At 34.3% G+C, this 17,681-nt stretch overlaps 1 protein-coding gene across 2 annotated transcripts; it reads right to left on the minus strand.

Annotated features, from left to right (window-relative positions):
• Positions 1-2,512: 2,512 nt before the first annotated feature.
• On the minus strand, positions 2,513-15,954 carry LOC112466760 (xanthine dehydrogenase/oxidase-like). Of its 2 annotated transcripts, none has more exons than XM_025035029.1 (19): positions 15,738-15,954; positions 11,110-11,161; positions 10,750-10,799; positions 10,219-10,399; positions 9,879-10,010; positions 9,176-9,332; positions 8,772-8,979; positions 7,648-8,174; positions 7,262-7,559; positions 6,551-7,069; positions 6,143-6,326; positions 5,503-5,799; positions 4,727-5,162; positions 4,370-4,498; positions 4,140-4,270; positions 3,590-3,848; positions 3,375-3,471; positions 2,867-2,977; positions 2,513-2,584 (listed from the first exon to the last, which is right to left on the minus strand). In XM_025035029.1, the coding sequence occupies exons 2-19, from the start codon at positions 11,121-11,123 to the stop codon at positions 2,517-2,519; spliced, it is 3,798 nt and encodes a 1,265-aa protein (XP_024890797.1). In that variant the 5' UTR covers positions 11,124-11,161; positions 15,738-15,954; the 3' UTR covers positions 2,513-2,516. The 2 variants fall into 2 exon arrangements, with proteins under 2 accessions (XP_024890797.1, XP_024890796.1); XM_025035028.1 differs by having other exon boundaries at positions 11,110-11,207.
• Positions 15,955-17,681: the final 1,727 nt, after the last annotated feature.

The following is a 17,681-nucleotide window of genomic DNA, read 5'->3' on the forward strand; positions in this document are numbered from 1 at the left end:
TTGCAGTATCCACTTGCTGCTCGCGTGCCACAATTTCTTATCGATACTGGGATATTTATTTAATCCCCGATGCAGGCAACGATGCCCGCACGATATCAACACGTCGGCGTCGTTCATCGTGATCGATGTGCACGATACTTTAGTCAGCATGGCAAGGATAATGTACCTCAATATCGCGGATGTCTTTCATCAGTGATGGTGTTGCGTCACTGGTGAATCCCTTGAACGCGTCCAAAATTGGTCGATTAACACAGAAACGCTTTCAAAAATCCAGGGTGTCCGGATGAGTGCTCTAAATACACGGTATCCGCGCAATGTTAATAATTAATTATTTTGGCACGCATACGCCGGATACGTACGTAATTCATGACCATGCCGGGAGAACAATATGCGCATTGCGAACCATTTTTGTCAGCGAGCGTAGCTGGAATCGTATAACGATAACCATCTTGCCTGTCACCTAAACCTTCGATCGTGCAAATGGCCCATCTGAGAAATTATTTGATTCACAGGTATGTCCAACATTAATTAGTATATAAACTCGATAAGCTCGGAAGTTAAAAAATGTAGAATAAATATAAAAAAGTTTAACGTATCGAAAAACAATTTCTGATATTCTGATGTAAAAGATGATAGTTCCGTATAAACACTATAAGACAATAATTCTCACTATTTTGTTAAACATGATATACAACTGTGCAATTTCTCTATTAATGCACTCATATCCGTCGCAGATCAGTATCGATACAAGACAGGACTTCACAGCCATTGTCCCGCCCTCAATTTCCGTAGCCACCCTCGTAGCACAGCGCTTTTGTGTCGCGGAATTTCGCATAATCGCGGATATAGACATTGAGGGAAGTGCCAGTTGGTATGCATCCTGATGCGGGACATGACTTTGCAATCATGAAATCGACAAAGAAGTTATAACTCTCTTCATGTAACATAAGTACGAATCGCGTTATCTTTTATTTCTAGAACTCGCCATTATAAATTAAGTCTTATAATCAGATGCCATAATTTCTGTTATAATATAATTAATTCTTTATGACTGAATATGATCACAATTAGATATTTATAAAGTATTTGAATTCTGGAATTTCTTTATTGTCATTTAAATCATTTCGCTTGTAAACGACTCCAAAATCAATCATTTCAAAGCCATTTATCACATTTTTACATATTATTAATATATTATATGTCAAAAATAATATATTTTTAAATAACATAATTTTTACAACAGATTTACACTTAAATACTTTAAATTGGGATTACATTTTTTTTTCCTAAGATTTTTACGTGAAGTAGTTACAGTAACATTAACTTATGCCATTGTAATCTTATTGTTAGCTACAAAAATTATATATACCATTTTAACAGTATTAGATATCTTACATATTGCTTTACATTTATACCCACAGCAGCACTTTATTTCAATCATTATATATTTTTCTTTATAACGTTGTTTCTTAATATGTATAATTCTAAAAATTTGTATAATTAATGAAATAAGATGTTACATACAATTTTTAATAAATATAACTTAAGCAAATTTATTTTATAAACAGAAAGCAATTTAAAAGAATAACTTGACAGAATGCGAACTACCATGACATAGTCGTTATTATTGCATGCAATCCATTGTTATGGAACGCTTTCTATCACTATCACAGTAAGGTTGTGTTCTTATCACATTAAATGCAGAAAGACCTTTATTTATAAAAATTAAAAATAAAAATAGCCCGAATGGACGTGTATGAAAGAAAAACATTATAACGTACGCGCGTGAAACAGCAAATTATATAATGGAATATAATAAATCATACCTAAAGATAACACTACGTCCGAATGTAAAAAATTTCAGAAAAAATAAGAGTTACGTCTGGCATGTCATCTTTTCGCGTGTAACGTATCGTGCATAATGTAAATAACGTTATTCCCAACGAATGGAATGTCACAAGAGTGGCGCGTATAGTATGAAAAGAATTTTGTCGCGGGAAGTTTTTTATTTTGCGGCAAAAACGATGCACTTTGCACGTTAGTTGATTTTGCGAATCAAACTTTCTAGCATGCTTCAATCTCGTTTCATTCTATTGTTTTGTCCCTCTTCCTCATGCGCTTTTAGACGCAAAAAACACAAAGGACAAAGGATGTGCTTACGTATGATAATCATTGCTGCAGATTCTTGGGAAAAAGGTAAAGAATTTATATTCAAGTACTGTATTTACAACATATTTTATACTATGTTATTATCGATATCAATTATACACTACAGATATTGTTGTAATATTTTCTATATATAAGTTCATCACAAGTATTAAAAATATTTACTATAAAACAGAAGTTGTATCTTATTGTTAATTATGTTTAAAACCTAATAACTAACTAAATTATCTTGGTCCCGTTATACCCTAAAACCTCATGTAAACTTCTATTCTAGTTAAGAAAATAAACCGAACACAAATAAATATAAGATTATTTTAAACACAGTTAATTTGTAAATCTCATTTTTATTCTCACAGGACCATATTATCCTTGCTGGTTAAACCGTTTAGAAGTATACGTTCATTGGTGTACGGAGGATCTGCAAAATTATAAAAAATAAATAAGTACATATATTATTTAACAGTATATATTATAAGAAAATGTTCACAGACTGTGTAAAAAAAAGAAGAAACAGAGAGAGAGAGAGAGAGAGAGAGAGAAGGGGGGAAGAGGAAGAGATCTTACATTTTGCGGCGAAAAATGATTTACATTTATTGAAAAAAATGCACAAATTAAAGCAAGTCGCAAAATTAAATGACTTTTCCTGTATATTATCAACTCATACAAATCTACTGTTTACATCCATGCCCTTAAGACTTACCTAATTGGTACCACACATCTTTACCTCCCGCCTCCGCCCTAGCGGAGTTCAATGCATTACGTATCGCGATCGGAATTACGCAACTCATGCAAAGCGGTGGTTCGCCAGTTGCTGCAAAAGAATTTTTAGAATTAATATAGGTATTCGATTTTTCAATCTTCTCAGATCTAGTATATCTCTTATGATAGAGAGAATTTTTAATTTTAATTTAAGAAGAGCGAGATAAAATTATAAATTTCAAATTCTTTGTAATAGTTAGATTCTTGTATTCCATTTGATGTATTTTTTTTTTAATATTACTTATCACGATTAATGATATGATTAAGAAACTCTTCAAACCTCTTACGTGTGTTTTAAAATTTTTGCAAAGAGATTATCCAAAAGCTTTCGTATGCGTACGTAGTGAATATTCAGCTCTTGTTACATATTCATTTAGAAAATATTCAAGTTTTGTTTTTATTATAAATGGAGATTCGAGAACGCGAAAGGATAAAGATTTAGATTTCACCTTTTGAACGAAGAACACCAAATGTGTTGACCGAGTTTTTAAGCAAAGTTATGCGGAAATCCTCAGGAATATCCTTCACTCCTGGCGGTTTGTAATTCTACGACAAAAATAAAATTCTTTCAATAATTTAATCATTTATATGTACATATCAGTGAAACGGAGCAATTGTATCTTGGTGCTATTAGCTGTATCAAAACTGAACGAAGATAACATACCCAGGTTCTGTCACTCGTTAATACTCCTGTTTTAGGGTCGTACACTAGATCTTCAGAAGTCCAGTATCCTATTCCCATTACGAAAGCTCCTTCCACCTGACCGACGTCGACCTCCGGATTCAAGCTTACCCCGGCGTCTTCCATCAAATCGACCCTCCTGATAATATGCTGGCCGGTTAACAGATCGATTTCAACTTCGGCAATGGTAACACCGTAAATGGGATAAGGCTTGAGCGTGTCATCCTGCGTGGGCGCGTACCTGGGTGGGGGTAAGTGTAATGCATCATATTTAATGGAACAGAAAAATTCAAATTAAAATAATTTTGATAACGATATTGTTCAAGTTCATTCAGAAAATACAGATGAGATATTTATATAAGCTGCACAATTTATCACAAGCTACTAAGTCTTACAAAAAATATGGTAATTATTTTTTTCGAATAAAAAAACGGTATCTTGTCGGAAAGATGTTAAAGAGTTAGATGACATAATATTTGCGCATAATAATAATGTATTATTATTGTGTTAAATGCAACTTAATAATGCTTACATATGACGCGCGCATAAATCAACATCCTTTAAATATGCAGTAAAAACAAGTTCCTGCCAGCTTGGATTCTTCATATCTTTTTTTATCGGCTCGAGTCTTTTTAGGATTTGTTTGCAGGCCTGAATCGTGGCCTAAAATCAATGCAACGATCGTTTTTATTAATCAATTTATTATGCATGAAATTGCGTTATTTTCCGAAGCATTGGAGACGGATTAAATAGTGTTCTTACATATGCACTGGCCTCGCTAGTAATACTGCCTCCGGTAACCGTATTGTTGGGCGTTATTATATTATTGGTTGGTTTGACGGTGACTAAACTTAGGTCGATACCGAAAGTGTAAGCCGCCACTTGCGCAACCTAAAAAGAATATTATTTTTATATAAATAAAAATAAAATACAAGCAACTAATTAATTATTTGCAAAATGTAGGTGATTCAAAAGAAAATTATGAACGTCTATAAATAACTCTTTCGAATCCATTTAATTCTGCTTAATGACATTATTAATTATTAATTCAATAATTTAAAAAATTTTATTGAATTTAATAAGATAAATTAGGAAATAAACTTCACATTTGCAACGTACCTTGGTATTTATACCTTGGCCGCATTCAATGCCACCGTGCGTCACGCAAACTGTACCATCGCGAGCGCAGACGGACACCATAGCATTGAACTGACCAAAATATCCGAATGGATATTTCATAGGTACCAGGGCAATACCCTTTTTCTTCCAGCGATTCTCATTGTTGAACGTCTCAACGGCCCGCTTCCGCATCTCATAATCGGCCGATTTCGACAAATCCTTTATCATGGATTCTAACGCGGCCTTATCCACGTCGTTCATGTTAGCCAATCTGACCTTTAGCGGATCCTTTTTCGTCACTTTCGCGATGTGTTCCATTATATTTTCAGTCATGGCCACTCCTTCCGTGGATCCTGGCGCTCGACAGTATGTGTTTGACGGTAAATCGGTTCGCACTTCGTACCCATTGAGGGTCCAATTGTCGTTAATGTAACAACTGTAAATAATTGGTAACAATAATTGTTATCGGGTACAAACGTGGAAAATTAATAAAATTAACAAGTCTATTAACAAGTTGTAGAGCATTTTAATATTCAATTTTATTTGATAAACTAATTTCTCAATCACAAGTAACTACTTTAATTTTCTAAATAAACTCTGTAAAGTTAAAAAATTATATTATAATATTGAATAAAATTAATTTTATTTAGATGAGTATTATTATCGATATAAAATATAAGATGTATTTTTATTATATTGTATATACATTATATTTATTATATTGTATATACAATATATTGTATTACTGATTATATTGCTGTATCTTTGATGCATACCTTCCGATATGATGCACTACGACAAAAGCGTGGGGATCGTTGAAGTTGAGGCCGCAGTTGCCCCAATGTTTCGAGTCGAGATATTGAATAACTCCCTCGTCATCTACCCCGACTTCGTATTCTTGGCGCGTAGCAACTCTTTTGCCCTGCGATTGCATATTGCTCTCGATAGTCGTGATGAATCGCGCTGGGCGATTCAATTTGTGACATACCAACGCGCAGGTACATGAGACTGCCGCGTTCCGCGAGATTTTTGAACCGTATCCACCGCCGATTCGCCTCACGGAGACATTGATACTACGATAAAAATTAAATTCAAGCAATTATTACGCTAATTAAATTTTATTTCCGGCAATCTCTTTTAATTAATTTTTTTTTTTAGAAGAGGTAGAAACATGCCCACTTTGATTAATTCCAATTTTACACCGAATAATCTGTTTTATTAACTTCATCAGAACGTTCACTAAAATCCGGTAGACTAATATTAAATTAGTTATGATATGAAATTTCAGTATAAGTGATTAAAGCTCAGTTTTTTAGGAAAACGTGTGCGTGTGCATGTATTTCGGCACAGTTTGTGTAAAGTTAGAACTATTAATGATACTCTTTTCTAGACAATCGCGAGAGATTAATAAATTACCTATTATTTTTAACACCAAGGACATTTGCAATCGATACTTGAATGAGATCTGGCCATTGCGATGTTGGATAGACGTCCATACCGTCCTCCGCAGGAATGCATACGCAGGCCTGAGTTTCCATGGGATAGTGATACTGAGGGCCGGCTTGAAAAACGCCCTTTATCGTATGTTTAACATTCTTTCCTATAAAATAACAGCAAATGTTTATAACAGGAATGCTATATATTATTTCACTATATCATTTCTGCGCAATTCTGACGATTAGCAGCAAGCTATTTATACGATTTCCCAATTATGCAGATAATATAAATTCCTCAAGTTGCAGTTATTTTTATTCTTTTTGATTAATAATCGTATGGTCGATAATTTTCAATCCTATTTTCTATCTCGAGTGTCACTTTCCCTACCTTTCTTTTTCGCTGGAACGCTCATGCTATGCATGAATCTGGTCTCGTCTTTCGTGGCGATCGCATCCTCAACGGTTATCACCGGCTTTCTCTTCAGGGTCTCCGTGTATTTGATTTCCACTAATTTTGCGGCTTCATTGGCCAGATTATGCGTCTCGGCGACGATCACGCCGACCGGCTGACCGGCACAGAGTACTTCCTTTTCGGCGAACAACAACTCGTCATTTATCAACATCATCAACTGACTGGCAGCCGAGATACACAAATTCTTGCCGGGTATGTCTTGAGCGGTGAAGAACGCCACTACCCCCTTCATGGCAAGTGCCTTGCTCGCATCTATGCTGTTTATTTTACCATTAGCGACTTTTGTAAGTACGTAAGCGCAGAATACTTCTCCAGGATACGGTGGTAGATCATTGCAATACTGAGCCTCGCCCGATGTTTGCTGGATCGCCTCCAACTTTACCGTAGGCTTGTTCACTGGCCATGTATTTTTGTCCGTGTCATAGTCCTGCGTGCCTGTGTAATCAGATTTTTTTCGATTAAGAAAATTAGTCAAAGCATTTTACAATTTAAAAGCGAACGCTAGATATATTTTTCAATTTTTAATTGGTTTTATTTTTTAAGAAAACAAAACGAATTTGAATCCTCGTGGACGTAGAAATTCTTAACAATGTATATTCTTAAAAATTTGATCGCCTTCATGCCTACCTGAAGAGAGATCTCGTTTTAACAAGGAACCTCCACTGCGAAGTTTTGAATTTAAATTCTCCGGCTTGATGCTCAACACAAATTTATAGAATAATCCTTCGGCAAGAGTCTTGCGAAATTCCGGCGAATAATCCGGCAGCACATGATCAGGTTGCAACTCGTTATGCAACGATTCCAAGGCTGTCTTCAGCACTTGCTTGTCAAGGATAGATTTACCCACCAGCAGTTCTTCTGTTTTTTTCGCGTGCAAGAAATGCTCATTGATGCCACCGAAGATGATGTTAGGCTTCTCTAGCACCTTCGCATGAAATATTGTGAGTATGCTGAACGAGTGACTAATGATATGTGTAATATGTGTATAATATAATTCGAAAAGATTTTTTTACCTTGCCGCCGCCGTCGAGTTTGAAGAGGAAACCAGCGTTGATGTGCGCATGGGCGTTCTGGGCTCTAGGCATGATCTTGTAAGATCTGTATTCGTAATCGTCGGATAATGCTGGCAACACCACGCTATAGATTATCTTGTGACGCATATCTGTCTTTAAAAAATCCTGCAGCATCATGTTTTTCTTGACGCCCGGTGCCTCGAGGATATGTATTTGAGTACCGGCTGTCTCCAGCATCAAGAACAAATCAGATGGAAATTCATTGTGTGCGTGCTTAATCATCAGATTGCCGGCGATGCTGCCGATGTTACGCACGGGCACGCTGGCAATTAGATCGATATGATGGGCCAGGTGATGCAGGTATTTAAATCCGTTCTCGGACGAGTACTTCTGAAAGGTCTCCATCGCCGTGGTGAGGGATATGCTTCCACCCAGGGTCAGCGACTCATTAGTTTTTTCGATGCGACGCAAGTCTGGGATGTCGTTTATGTCGATGTGGAGGTCGTTTTTGCCCACCCGATAAACACCTGCAGAATTATGTTCTCAGGATTGTGTGCATATTTTTTAATTTACATCTGCAACTAGTACTATTATTCAATATTGATTTCTCGTTGATTGCAATTAACGAGAATTCTGAACTTTTATTTTAATATCGCGTGTTTGGCATCGCAAAATCGCTATCACTCAAGAGAAAATATTATTTGTTAAATGAAATTAATAGATACACAGACAGGATATTTTATATATACCGTATTATTTTTCTATGAGAATTTAATTGTTGAAAAAATGATGTGGTGATGTACTTTTTATATTGGTTTTGTATTTAAATAGAAATGTATACTTTTTTATTTAAATATCAAAGCCCGCAGTATGAAACCATGAAGTAAATATTAATTTTTATGATAGATAAAAAGCATTTGTTTGTTTATATTTTTAAAAAAACTATATAAAAAAGCGTTATTAATTATAAATATATTATGCTATGTCATGAATTGCTATGTCAAAAATTATATTATTTTCGGAAGGACTGCAATAGATCTAGAAGAGTCATCAAATTGCTATATACATTATATATTTTTTTGTATTAATTTATTTTTATATCGTGCAAGTAAAAGGCAAATTACCATGCGCTGTATTTCCGCCGTTTAATATATACGTTGCATCCGGTTTCTCTTGAAATACCGCAAATAGATTTTCGATCGAATAAACTTTATAGAATTCCGCGTCCGCCAACTTTATATTCAACGTATTTCCATCTGTAAAATGTTTATCGACGCAATTGCCTTTGCACGGCATTCCATTCTTCGGGCAGGTTTTGATTTTGTAGATCTCCTGCGAATTTCATTATTTTATTCATGATAACATTTAGACGCTACGAGGAAGTGTTCCATAAAATCAAAGTAATAGCTACAATTGTACATCACGTAAAACAGAATTCTGTATGAAAGCAGGATAAAATTTTAGCAATAATTTGGGAAATACAAAAATGAAACTTTTGCGTATAAAATAAAATATTTGGCGCGGGCACCTCAATATCGCGAATGTCCTTCACCAGCGATGGGGGTGCGTCGCTGGCAAATCCCTTGAACGCGTCCAAAATCGGGCGATAACCCGTACACCGACAAATGTTACTACCGAAGGAATTTTCGATTTCCTGCATAGTTAATTTTTTGTTCTGGATAAGGCTGAAAATTACAATAATAAAGTGCATACATGTAAATGTTATTTACATGCTCTTAGACTTATGCATTGCAACATTTAAGTGTAATATGTTCACTTCGCGCATCATTATTTGTGTAGCTTAAATTTATGGTTTGGTTATACGTTATTTGAGATTTGATAATTTTTTTTACTAATCACATATTTGCTAATTTTTCTGAGATATTATATGTTGCTCGTGTAGAAACTATACTCGTTTACTATAACGCCGAAAATTTCCAAGGAATTTTATAGATTTAAACCTGATGTATTATTTCATTAATGTAACAATTTTAATTAATGCGTATCATTATTCATGCATATAGTTTTAATTTACGATTTGCTTATATATACCATTTGATTTTTTATAATTTTGATTTATGACTTATTTGTTAATTTTTCTCAGATATTATGTGTTGTTTGGTAGAAATTTACTACAACGACACAATTTCAAAAAAAGTTTTTATATTTGATTGTATTATTGTATCATTTTTTAAATATAATAACTTTAATTAATTTTTTTATACACACACCTGTAAAGATTCATTACCATGCCAGGAGAGCAATATCCACATTGAGAGCCATTTTTCCCCGCGAGCGCAGATTGAATCGAATGATAACCATCTCGTCTATTTCCTATACCTTCGATCGTGTGAATCGTCCATCTGCGAATTTATTTGTGGATACGGGCATCATATAATACTAATATAAATTCCAATAAAGTTAAAAAAAGTTAAAATAAAAGGATAGAAGAAAGTTTAACGCATATCAAAAATCTTTTTCTAGCGAGAAAAGACGTGTAACGTCATAAAATAAATATTTATCTCTTTAACGTGAAACTTGAATGTAACTTCTCGATTGATTCACCCATACCCGTCGCAGATTAATATCGGCACGAGGCAGGAATTCACAGCCATTATCTCTCCCTTGATTTCCGCAGCCACGATACAGGCGCCACAGCCACCCTCGTGGCACATCGCTTTTGTGCCGCGGAGTTTCGCATAGTCGCGAATGTAGACGTTGAGGGACGTGTCAGCCGGAATGTTCCCCGATACTGAAAACGATACGGCCATTGTAATATTGAAATGATAGTTATAATTCATAAAACGCGAACACGAAGCATATTGTATCGACTTTAATTTCACGATATTTCAAAAGCTCACCGTTATAATTAAATCTTTACAATTGAATGTTAAAGCCTCTGTTATAGCACAATTAAATTTTCGTAACTGAATATAATGGTTTCTGCCGACGTAACTACGTTTTCCTGCGTTATATACTTGCATTATATGCACATAATTAAATTTCTACCGTTGTGTAATTAGAATTACTTATTTTGCTATTTAATAGAATTACATCTTTTCGTCTTTAATTATATTATCTATAATATTGAAGAATACGTACTCGTGTGTGATATTCCATTTATGGTAAAATTAATGGATTTTCCGCTCTCCCTGCAACGAAGCGCATATTAGATTACATGGAATATTAACATTATTATCAATCGAGGAAGTGTAGATGGATATGTGATAGGATATATAAGAATTATTTTTATTTATCACTTTCTTGACGATATAATAAGTTAGATTAAATACGTTAATAGAGTTGTTTATCTTAGAATTTTTATCGTGAAATATATATATCAAAGTGCAGTGTTTCCGGAAATTGATAATGAAGCTGCGCACAGATTTTGATTTATTACACACGCATAATGTATAAGTTGGCGTGTATTATGAATTCTTTATAGCGATAATAAAAACTTACATTATCGTCGACATCGTTCGTCAATTGTGCCAAAGTACGCGCACTGGTAATCCTTCGTCCACCGATATATATACAAGTCTTATCAGATATATCTACGCCTTTTGAAATACGGAAAAATTATAATTATCAGATATCATAATTTTTTTTCGCTATGCACGAAGCAACGATTATAGCAGCGACGAAGATCGTGTAAGCCGAATGTCGATGCACAATTCTCGAAATAAGCTCATGGATATGCTCATTTATTTGAATGTTAGCACAGGTATATAAAGCGCAATGATTTTTTATGGCCATTGAATGAGAAAGTCATGATATTTTACATTTTGCGTGTATGCGTGTGATGAATAACTAAAATTTTCACTCCATCACTTAAATAAGTATAAATTATCTAGTATGCGCCAGTAGAACGAGTAGATGTGTTTCTGTCTCGAATGTAAATTCATTAAAAAGACGATGTCCACACGACATGTACCTATTCGTATTTTTATTGCTTGACATTTTAACGTTGCCGAAAACAGTCCCACCGTTTACGTCAGAAGCAATATTCTTTCATTTATCAGCTATTCGAGACGAATGTAAGATTTGTGTACAAACAACGAATATATGTATGATATAACGTTATTGCTTACGTAGATAATTTACGTAGAATCACGCAACTCATCGGCTGCGGTCCGATTCACGTTCACAACGCTGTAAGCATCGCTCTATCTTCGTTTGACATTCGATGTGCAACGAAGACAGAATGACGCTTACAGCGCTATGAGCGTGAATCGGACCACAGCCATCGTTGATCTTCCATTCAAGCAATTGATCTATTATTGCTGTCTACCTATGACATATTATGAGATTGTAATTGATATTTTTGTCATCTCTATATTTTTACATCGTATCTCTTTATAAAATTCAAGCTACCATAAGACCGAGAGAGACTTTTGATAGTGATTTATTGCTGGGAACACGCGAGATTAACTCGACACAGGAGGATAAAAATCACGACACAGGAGAATAAAAATATTAATGATAACTTGTTGCCCGAAGCCATAAACTTACGCAGTATTATGTGAGATTAAACTACAGAAGAAAGATAGAAAAACGATTCTACAAGGTTGCATGCAATTATGATTTAACGCTGTTTAGCAATCTTCAAGTCATTATGTAGTCATCGCGTAATTTCAAGTTTCTCGCAGAAGAGAAGAAAAATTTAAAATAATACACATATATGTTTAATGTATATACGATAATATACTCTTTATTTCTATATATGCATATATAGAGTATTATAAAAATAAAATACGATCTTCACTTAATGTCACATCGTTATGGATTTTTTTTTTTTTTAAATAATAAATTTGCATTCAAAACAAATACATATCTCTCGTTCTATACTGGTTCGTACCAAATAATTCATACTTATTTAAGTGATGGGACAAGATTTCACACAATGTAAATTATCATAACTTTTTTATTTAATAGTCATGAAAAAATCATTTTGCTCCATATATGTGTAAGTATATACAGCATATATGTAGAGTGATAAACAGAAGAAGCGGCAGAAAAACAAAGATCCGAGAAATAAGAGAAATAAGACATCGAAATCAATGTCAATAAGAAAGGATCAAGTCAAAAATTTGCCTGATCGTATCGCATTCGACCATTTAGTTACATATAGCATAACGGGTTTCTTAAAAAGAAGAAATAAGAAATAAAGAAAAGTACAGAATGATGAAACAAGCCAAGAATTCGCGGATGTGCGTAGCAATTTTTAAACACTGGAAATGAAGATTGAAAGCAAGAATAGATAAATGAAGTAGAAGATTTCGTTGCATGCACAAGCATGACGGCTGAGTAATTTTCTTGATGTGAATCTATGCAACACAATGGAATATGCGATCTAACGAGTTTACATAATCGTACATTGTTATTCCCTTATTCGCGAGATGTCTATAATCCATCGCGAAAGTATTTATGCGCCGCGATCGTATGATGAATGGTCGCCGATGTCGTCAAATTTTTTTTCTAATAACGATATAATGCTCATTTTACCTCTTTTGAACAATTGATTTAATGCTCGTTTTGGTCATCGCGCAAATGATCATTGGCGAATAACCTTGTTTTGCACCCACCTTATTTAGCACGTCATATGTAATCATATTTCGTACTAATGTATTCAGATTACGAATAACGTGGTTGTTACGCGCGGAAGCACTACTTCAAAGATCGTAACGCTGACAGTTGCTGATAACTCACATCCGCGCACGACGTTTAATCTTAACTTGACTGTGTAATTTTGTAATCGTAACTATAAAGTAGTGTTTAAACGCGCTGCAAGGAGCATGATATAAAATGGATTTGTGGAAGCTTATTTTGCGATACGTTACGCAATCTTAATCTGAGAAGTCGGAAGTTTTACATTGTATTCCTCTTTGCCCATTTCTTGTTACTATTGTAAACATTTTATTGGGGCTATGAGAAGTTAGAATTTAATAACTTATTGTCTCTATTGTCTAATTAGGGAAGAGAATTAAAATTTCTTTGTCATGTGGAAAAGATATATACATAATTATTGTTTATTTTAATTATACATTATTAAAATGTTTATTGAAAGTTTTGAAGTCAATCTTTGATAAAAATTTATGCTGTATTCATTTTTTAATTAACTTCACCGCAATTATGCAGCTTCAATTTATTTTAATCCCTCTGTTGTTTTATATGCAGAGAACACCGTAAAACAAAACAATTCTATGAAGAGCCGAAGACAATCAATCACTTGACTTCAATTTTTTTAACTCAATAATAAAAAAGACACTTGTTTCTTGTGAGCAATGTTTTTTCTTCGTTCTATCGCTATAACGAAATGCAGGAAACATTGTGATTGCATTCGTTGAACATTTTATTTATCGGTTTTTTTTATCTTGTACGAATGGGATGCGGGCACACACATAGATACGAGCGTTAAATAATTAAACTGTATAAAACAATTGATACTAGTATATCGATCATTTCAATATTCGATGCTAAAAATATGGAAAAAGTATGGATGTAAATAATATCGAAATATGAATTCGTTGAAATAACACCAATTTCTGTTTTTGATAGCTGTTTCCTAACGGAAACGCTGTGACGAGATAAAAGAAGATATAAGAGAAATATCAGAAACCTGTCAAAAAAGGCAAGACATAGACATAAACAGGAACGAAGACGTATCGCATAGATTATATTTTATTATCCGGTTTCAGTTCCAAAAGACGCTCAAGCATTTAAAGTGCACATTAAGAGTGTACTTTTTATCTACGCTGTCATTTAACTAATCTTGTTGCGGTTATCGAGGTTTCTTTTGCAGTATATTTTATACCGATATGCGTTGCATACGGAAATATTGACATTTCGACATTTCTGTCCTGAATTACACTCGAGCAGTCGATTTCGCATATGATTTCTCTTACTCGTCGATTCTAATATCTTTTTTATCGTAAACCGAATGCGTGGATAACATGCATCGACTTTAATTTTAGCATGATGATGCGAAGTGTCATCATAAGCAATTGTCTTAGAAATTTCTGTGAAATATGATTGTTACGAAATAACGGAAGAAGATGCAGTATTATGCAAAATAAAGAAGTGTCGATGAAGATAGAATAAATGTTGATGAAGTAAATATGTAGAATCATTTCTCTTATCACTGATATATTTTGTTACTACTTTGTTATTAATGACAAATGTCGGACGTTTGTTTTTAAGGGGCACAAGCATTATTTTGAAAATCTCATTTACGTGAAAAAGAATCACTAACTATCTTTTGTATAAATTTGTAAGATTAAACTGCGTGACGTTTCTTCAAATGACTTTGCATATTTTCTCACGCGTCGATCGTTTAGAGACCGCTTAAAAAAATGCAAATATCATGTAAGAGGCGAGAAATCAAATGTTTTCTACTCACGTAACATACATTCAACAATATTGCATAAAAAATTGCTGATGTCATCGTTATGAAACAAAATAATATAAAGGTGTAACTACATTTATTTTTGCATTCTTTTTATCTTACGCAAGCAAATTTCGTAATAATTTGATAAAGCAGTAATACACATAGATATGAAAGATAAAAACGGAAAGAACGAATCAAACGTTACAAGGCAGTTTATATGTTCAAATCTTTTTGCGTCTTATTATAAAAGCGATCCTTATTTTTAAAAAACAGTCGAAGAGAAGAGATAAGAACAGAACGGGGAAAGAATGTCTTGAATAATGTCGCATTAAAATTGCACAGCATAACATTAAGAGGCCTGACACCGTCACAATGAGGATCAACTTTATTAAAACTGACCGGTGAAAGTAGATCGCTCGCACATTCCCTCTCTGCACGAACAATATCACCTTACAAAACTGCGAAAAACGCTTTTTCTTTAAACAAGCTCGTTATTACAATCTTATACGTTAAAACCATTATAATTTCGATGAATTCTCACGAATTAAGGTTGTCTCATAGTTGTCCAGAACCCGACGAAATTATTACGGCGCTCTCCGTCCCCAATCGTGACGTTAATGACCTCGGCAAGGCAATCGAGCGTGATAAACAGTTACGTAATAGGGAAAGCGTCAGGATAATTTTTATTTGTCATTTGACCTACCCCAAATTACTGCTGGCGGTCGTACCCATAACCGAACCGCGACAGCTGGTGCCGATAGTCCAGATAGGCGACGGCCACGTCTCCGATTAATTCTGTGAAGATGATTCAAGGCTAATTTGATTAAAAAGAACTGTACGGATAGGTAGTTCTGCCGGAGCTGGTAGCGCGAGCGAACGTAACAGTCGACGGGATCTTTTGGACTTGTCCGCTGATCCTACTCCGCTCCGTATTTATAACCGCGCTACATATAATAGTTTCGCGTGAACATTCTCCATACCCCTTCCATATCAAAATAGTAGGAGTGCGGCGATTATCGTGTCATATGGGACATTTCAATTATATCGGATTACGCGCGTCTAATCGCGTCGAATTTCAGAGCGCTCTCGCGTATCCGAAAGGAAAAGGGAAGAAAGGGCGTAACGTCGCCGATTTTGTCTCGCTCGAGCGATCGCGCACGGATATAATAACTGCGCGAAGATTCAATTGATGATGAATCACGAAGTATTAATTGCCCTCGCATGCTGCAGTCAATTGTTCTCGTCTATCTTCAAACGTGTCATAGCTGTGTTTAGGTAATATCCAATCCAATCGTTGCACAGTAGGTAGAACAAAAATTTTTTATCATTATTGCGGCAGATAGTGATGGCCATTAGGTATATTATATTATAATTACATGCTAACGATATGTTATAATCAATGTGCCAACGTATACGATGTGTTGTTTTTATAAAGCCCTTCTTAATATACATACGTATAAGTATATATATCCCACCGCTGCCACCATTTTGTTGTGCCCCTTTTTGGGACACTTGGATTCGATCTTTCCAAGGAGGAGGCGGGAGGCAAATGACTAACACACTGAGAGAAATACTTTTTTAATTATTAATATACCATGAGTTTAGACTTGATATCTTTGTCAGAAATATACAAATGTCAATGTAAATTCGTAATATTTAATAATAATATACGTAACTGTATAGTAAAAATACCATCAATTTATATGAAATTGTATGTATATTAAATGTAATGTCTTTGTAATTAACAAGTTTATATTAATTATTAATATAAGTATAATCAATAATCTCAAATAAATTATTTCATTTGTCGAAATTGATAAAATATTTTACGCAAACATACATTTATTTATGACAAAGAAAGTCAATGTTATATTATTACTAATAATCTTTATTATTAATAAAGCACGGACTGCGGTATGCAGTAATATTATTTTTATACTGATAAATGTAGTTATATTCAGTGATACGCAATATAGCATATATTAATTATGAAGAAATATTTAGGGACGGACATAAAAAATTCTTACATTAACGACAAAGCATGTATATTAACTATTAATATACTGTTCTCTCAGTGGCACTTTTGGATGCAATAAACACGACTTTTACTAATTACTTCGCTTTTACAACTTATTTCGTACAAGACTTGTTCGTCGCTGCCCGACACACATTGCCCTCTCGTCTCCTGTTGTCGCTTCCTTTTGAATCCTCGTCCTGTTCTTCGATATCGCTGAGTTGCTCGATCGTATGTGGGCCGATCGCGCAACTCATCTCTTGCTGATTCGGCGTTGCGTAATTCTTTCGGGCTTTCACGGTCGCGTTCCCTATTGTTCTTCGCGGTCTTTATTCTTAATACTATTTATTGTTATATTAATTCGGGCCGCAACAATACGTTGCATACTGACTTAAAGTACTTGGGAAATAATTTACTCAGCAATGGGTATTTAATATATATTTATGAAAATTTATTCTTCTTTATTTTTATCTGAAGGCAAGATTGAAATTATCCAACATTGTCAATTTTTAATTAAAAAGTGCATATATGTATAGTTTACTCAGCAAATGCAATGGGTATGTATAATATATATATTTAGATAAATTTATACTTTCGTATCTTTATTTTAGGGCAAAATCTAAATTATTTAAC

Source organism: Temnothorax curvispinosus, unplaced genomic scaffold (assembly GCF_003070985.1).
Source record: "Temnothorax curvispinosus isolate PA1 unplaced genomic scaffold, ASM307098v1 QBEX01016545.1, whole genome shotgun sequence".
Taxonomy (NCBI): Eukaryota; Metazoa; Arthropoda; class Insecta; order Hymenoptera; family Formicidae; genus Temnothorax; species Temnothorax curvispinosus.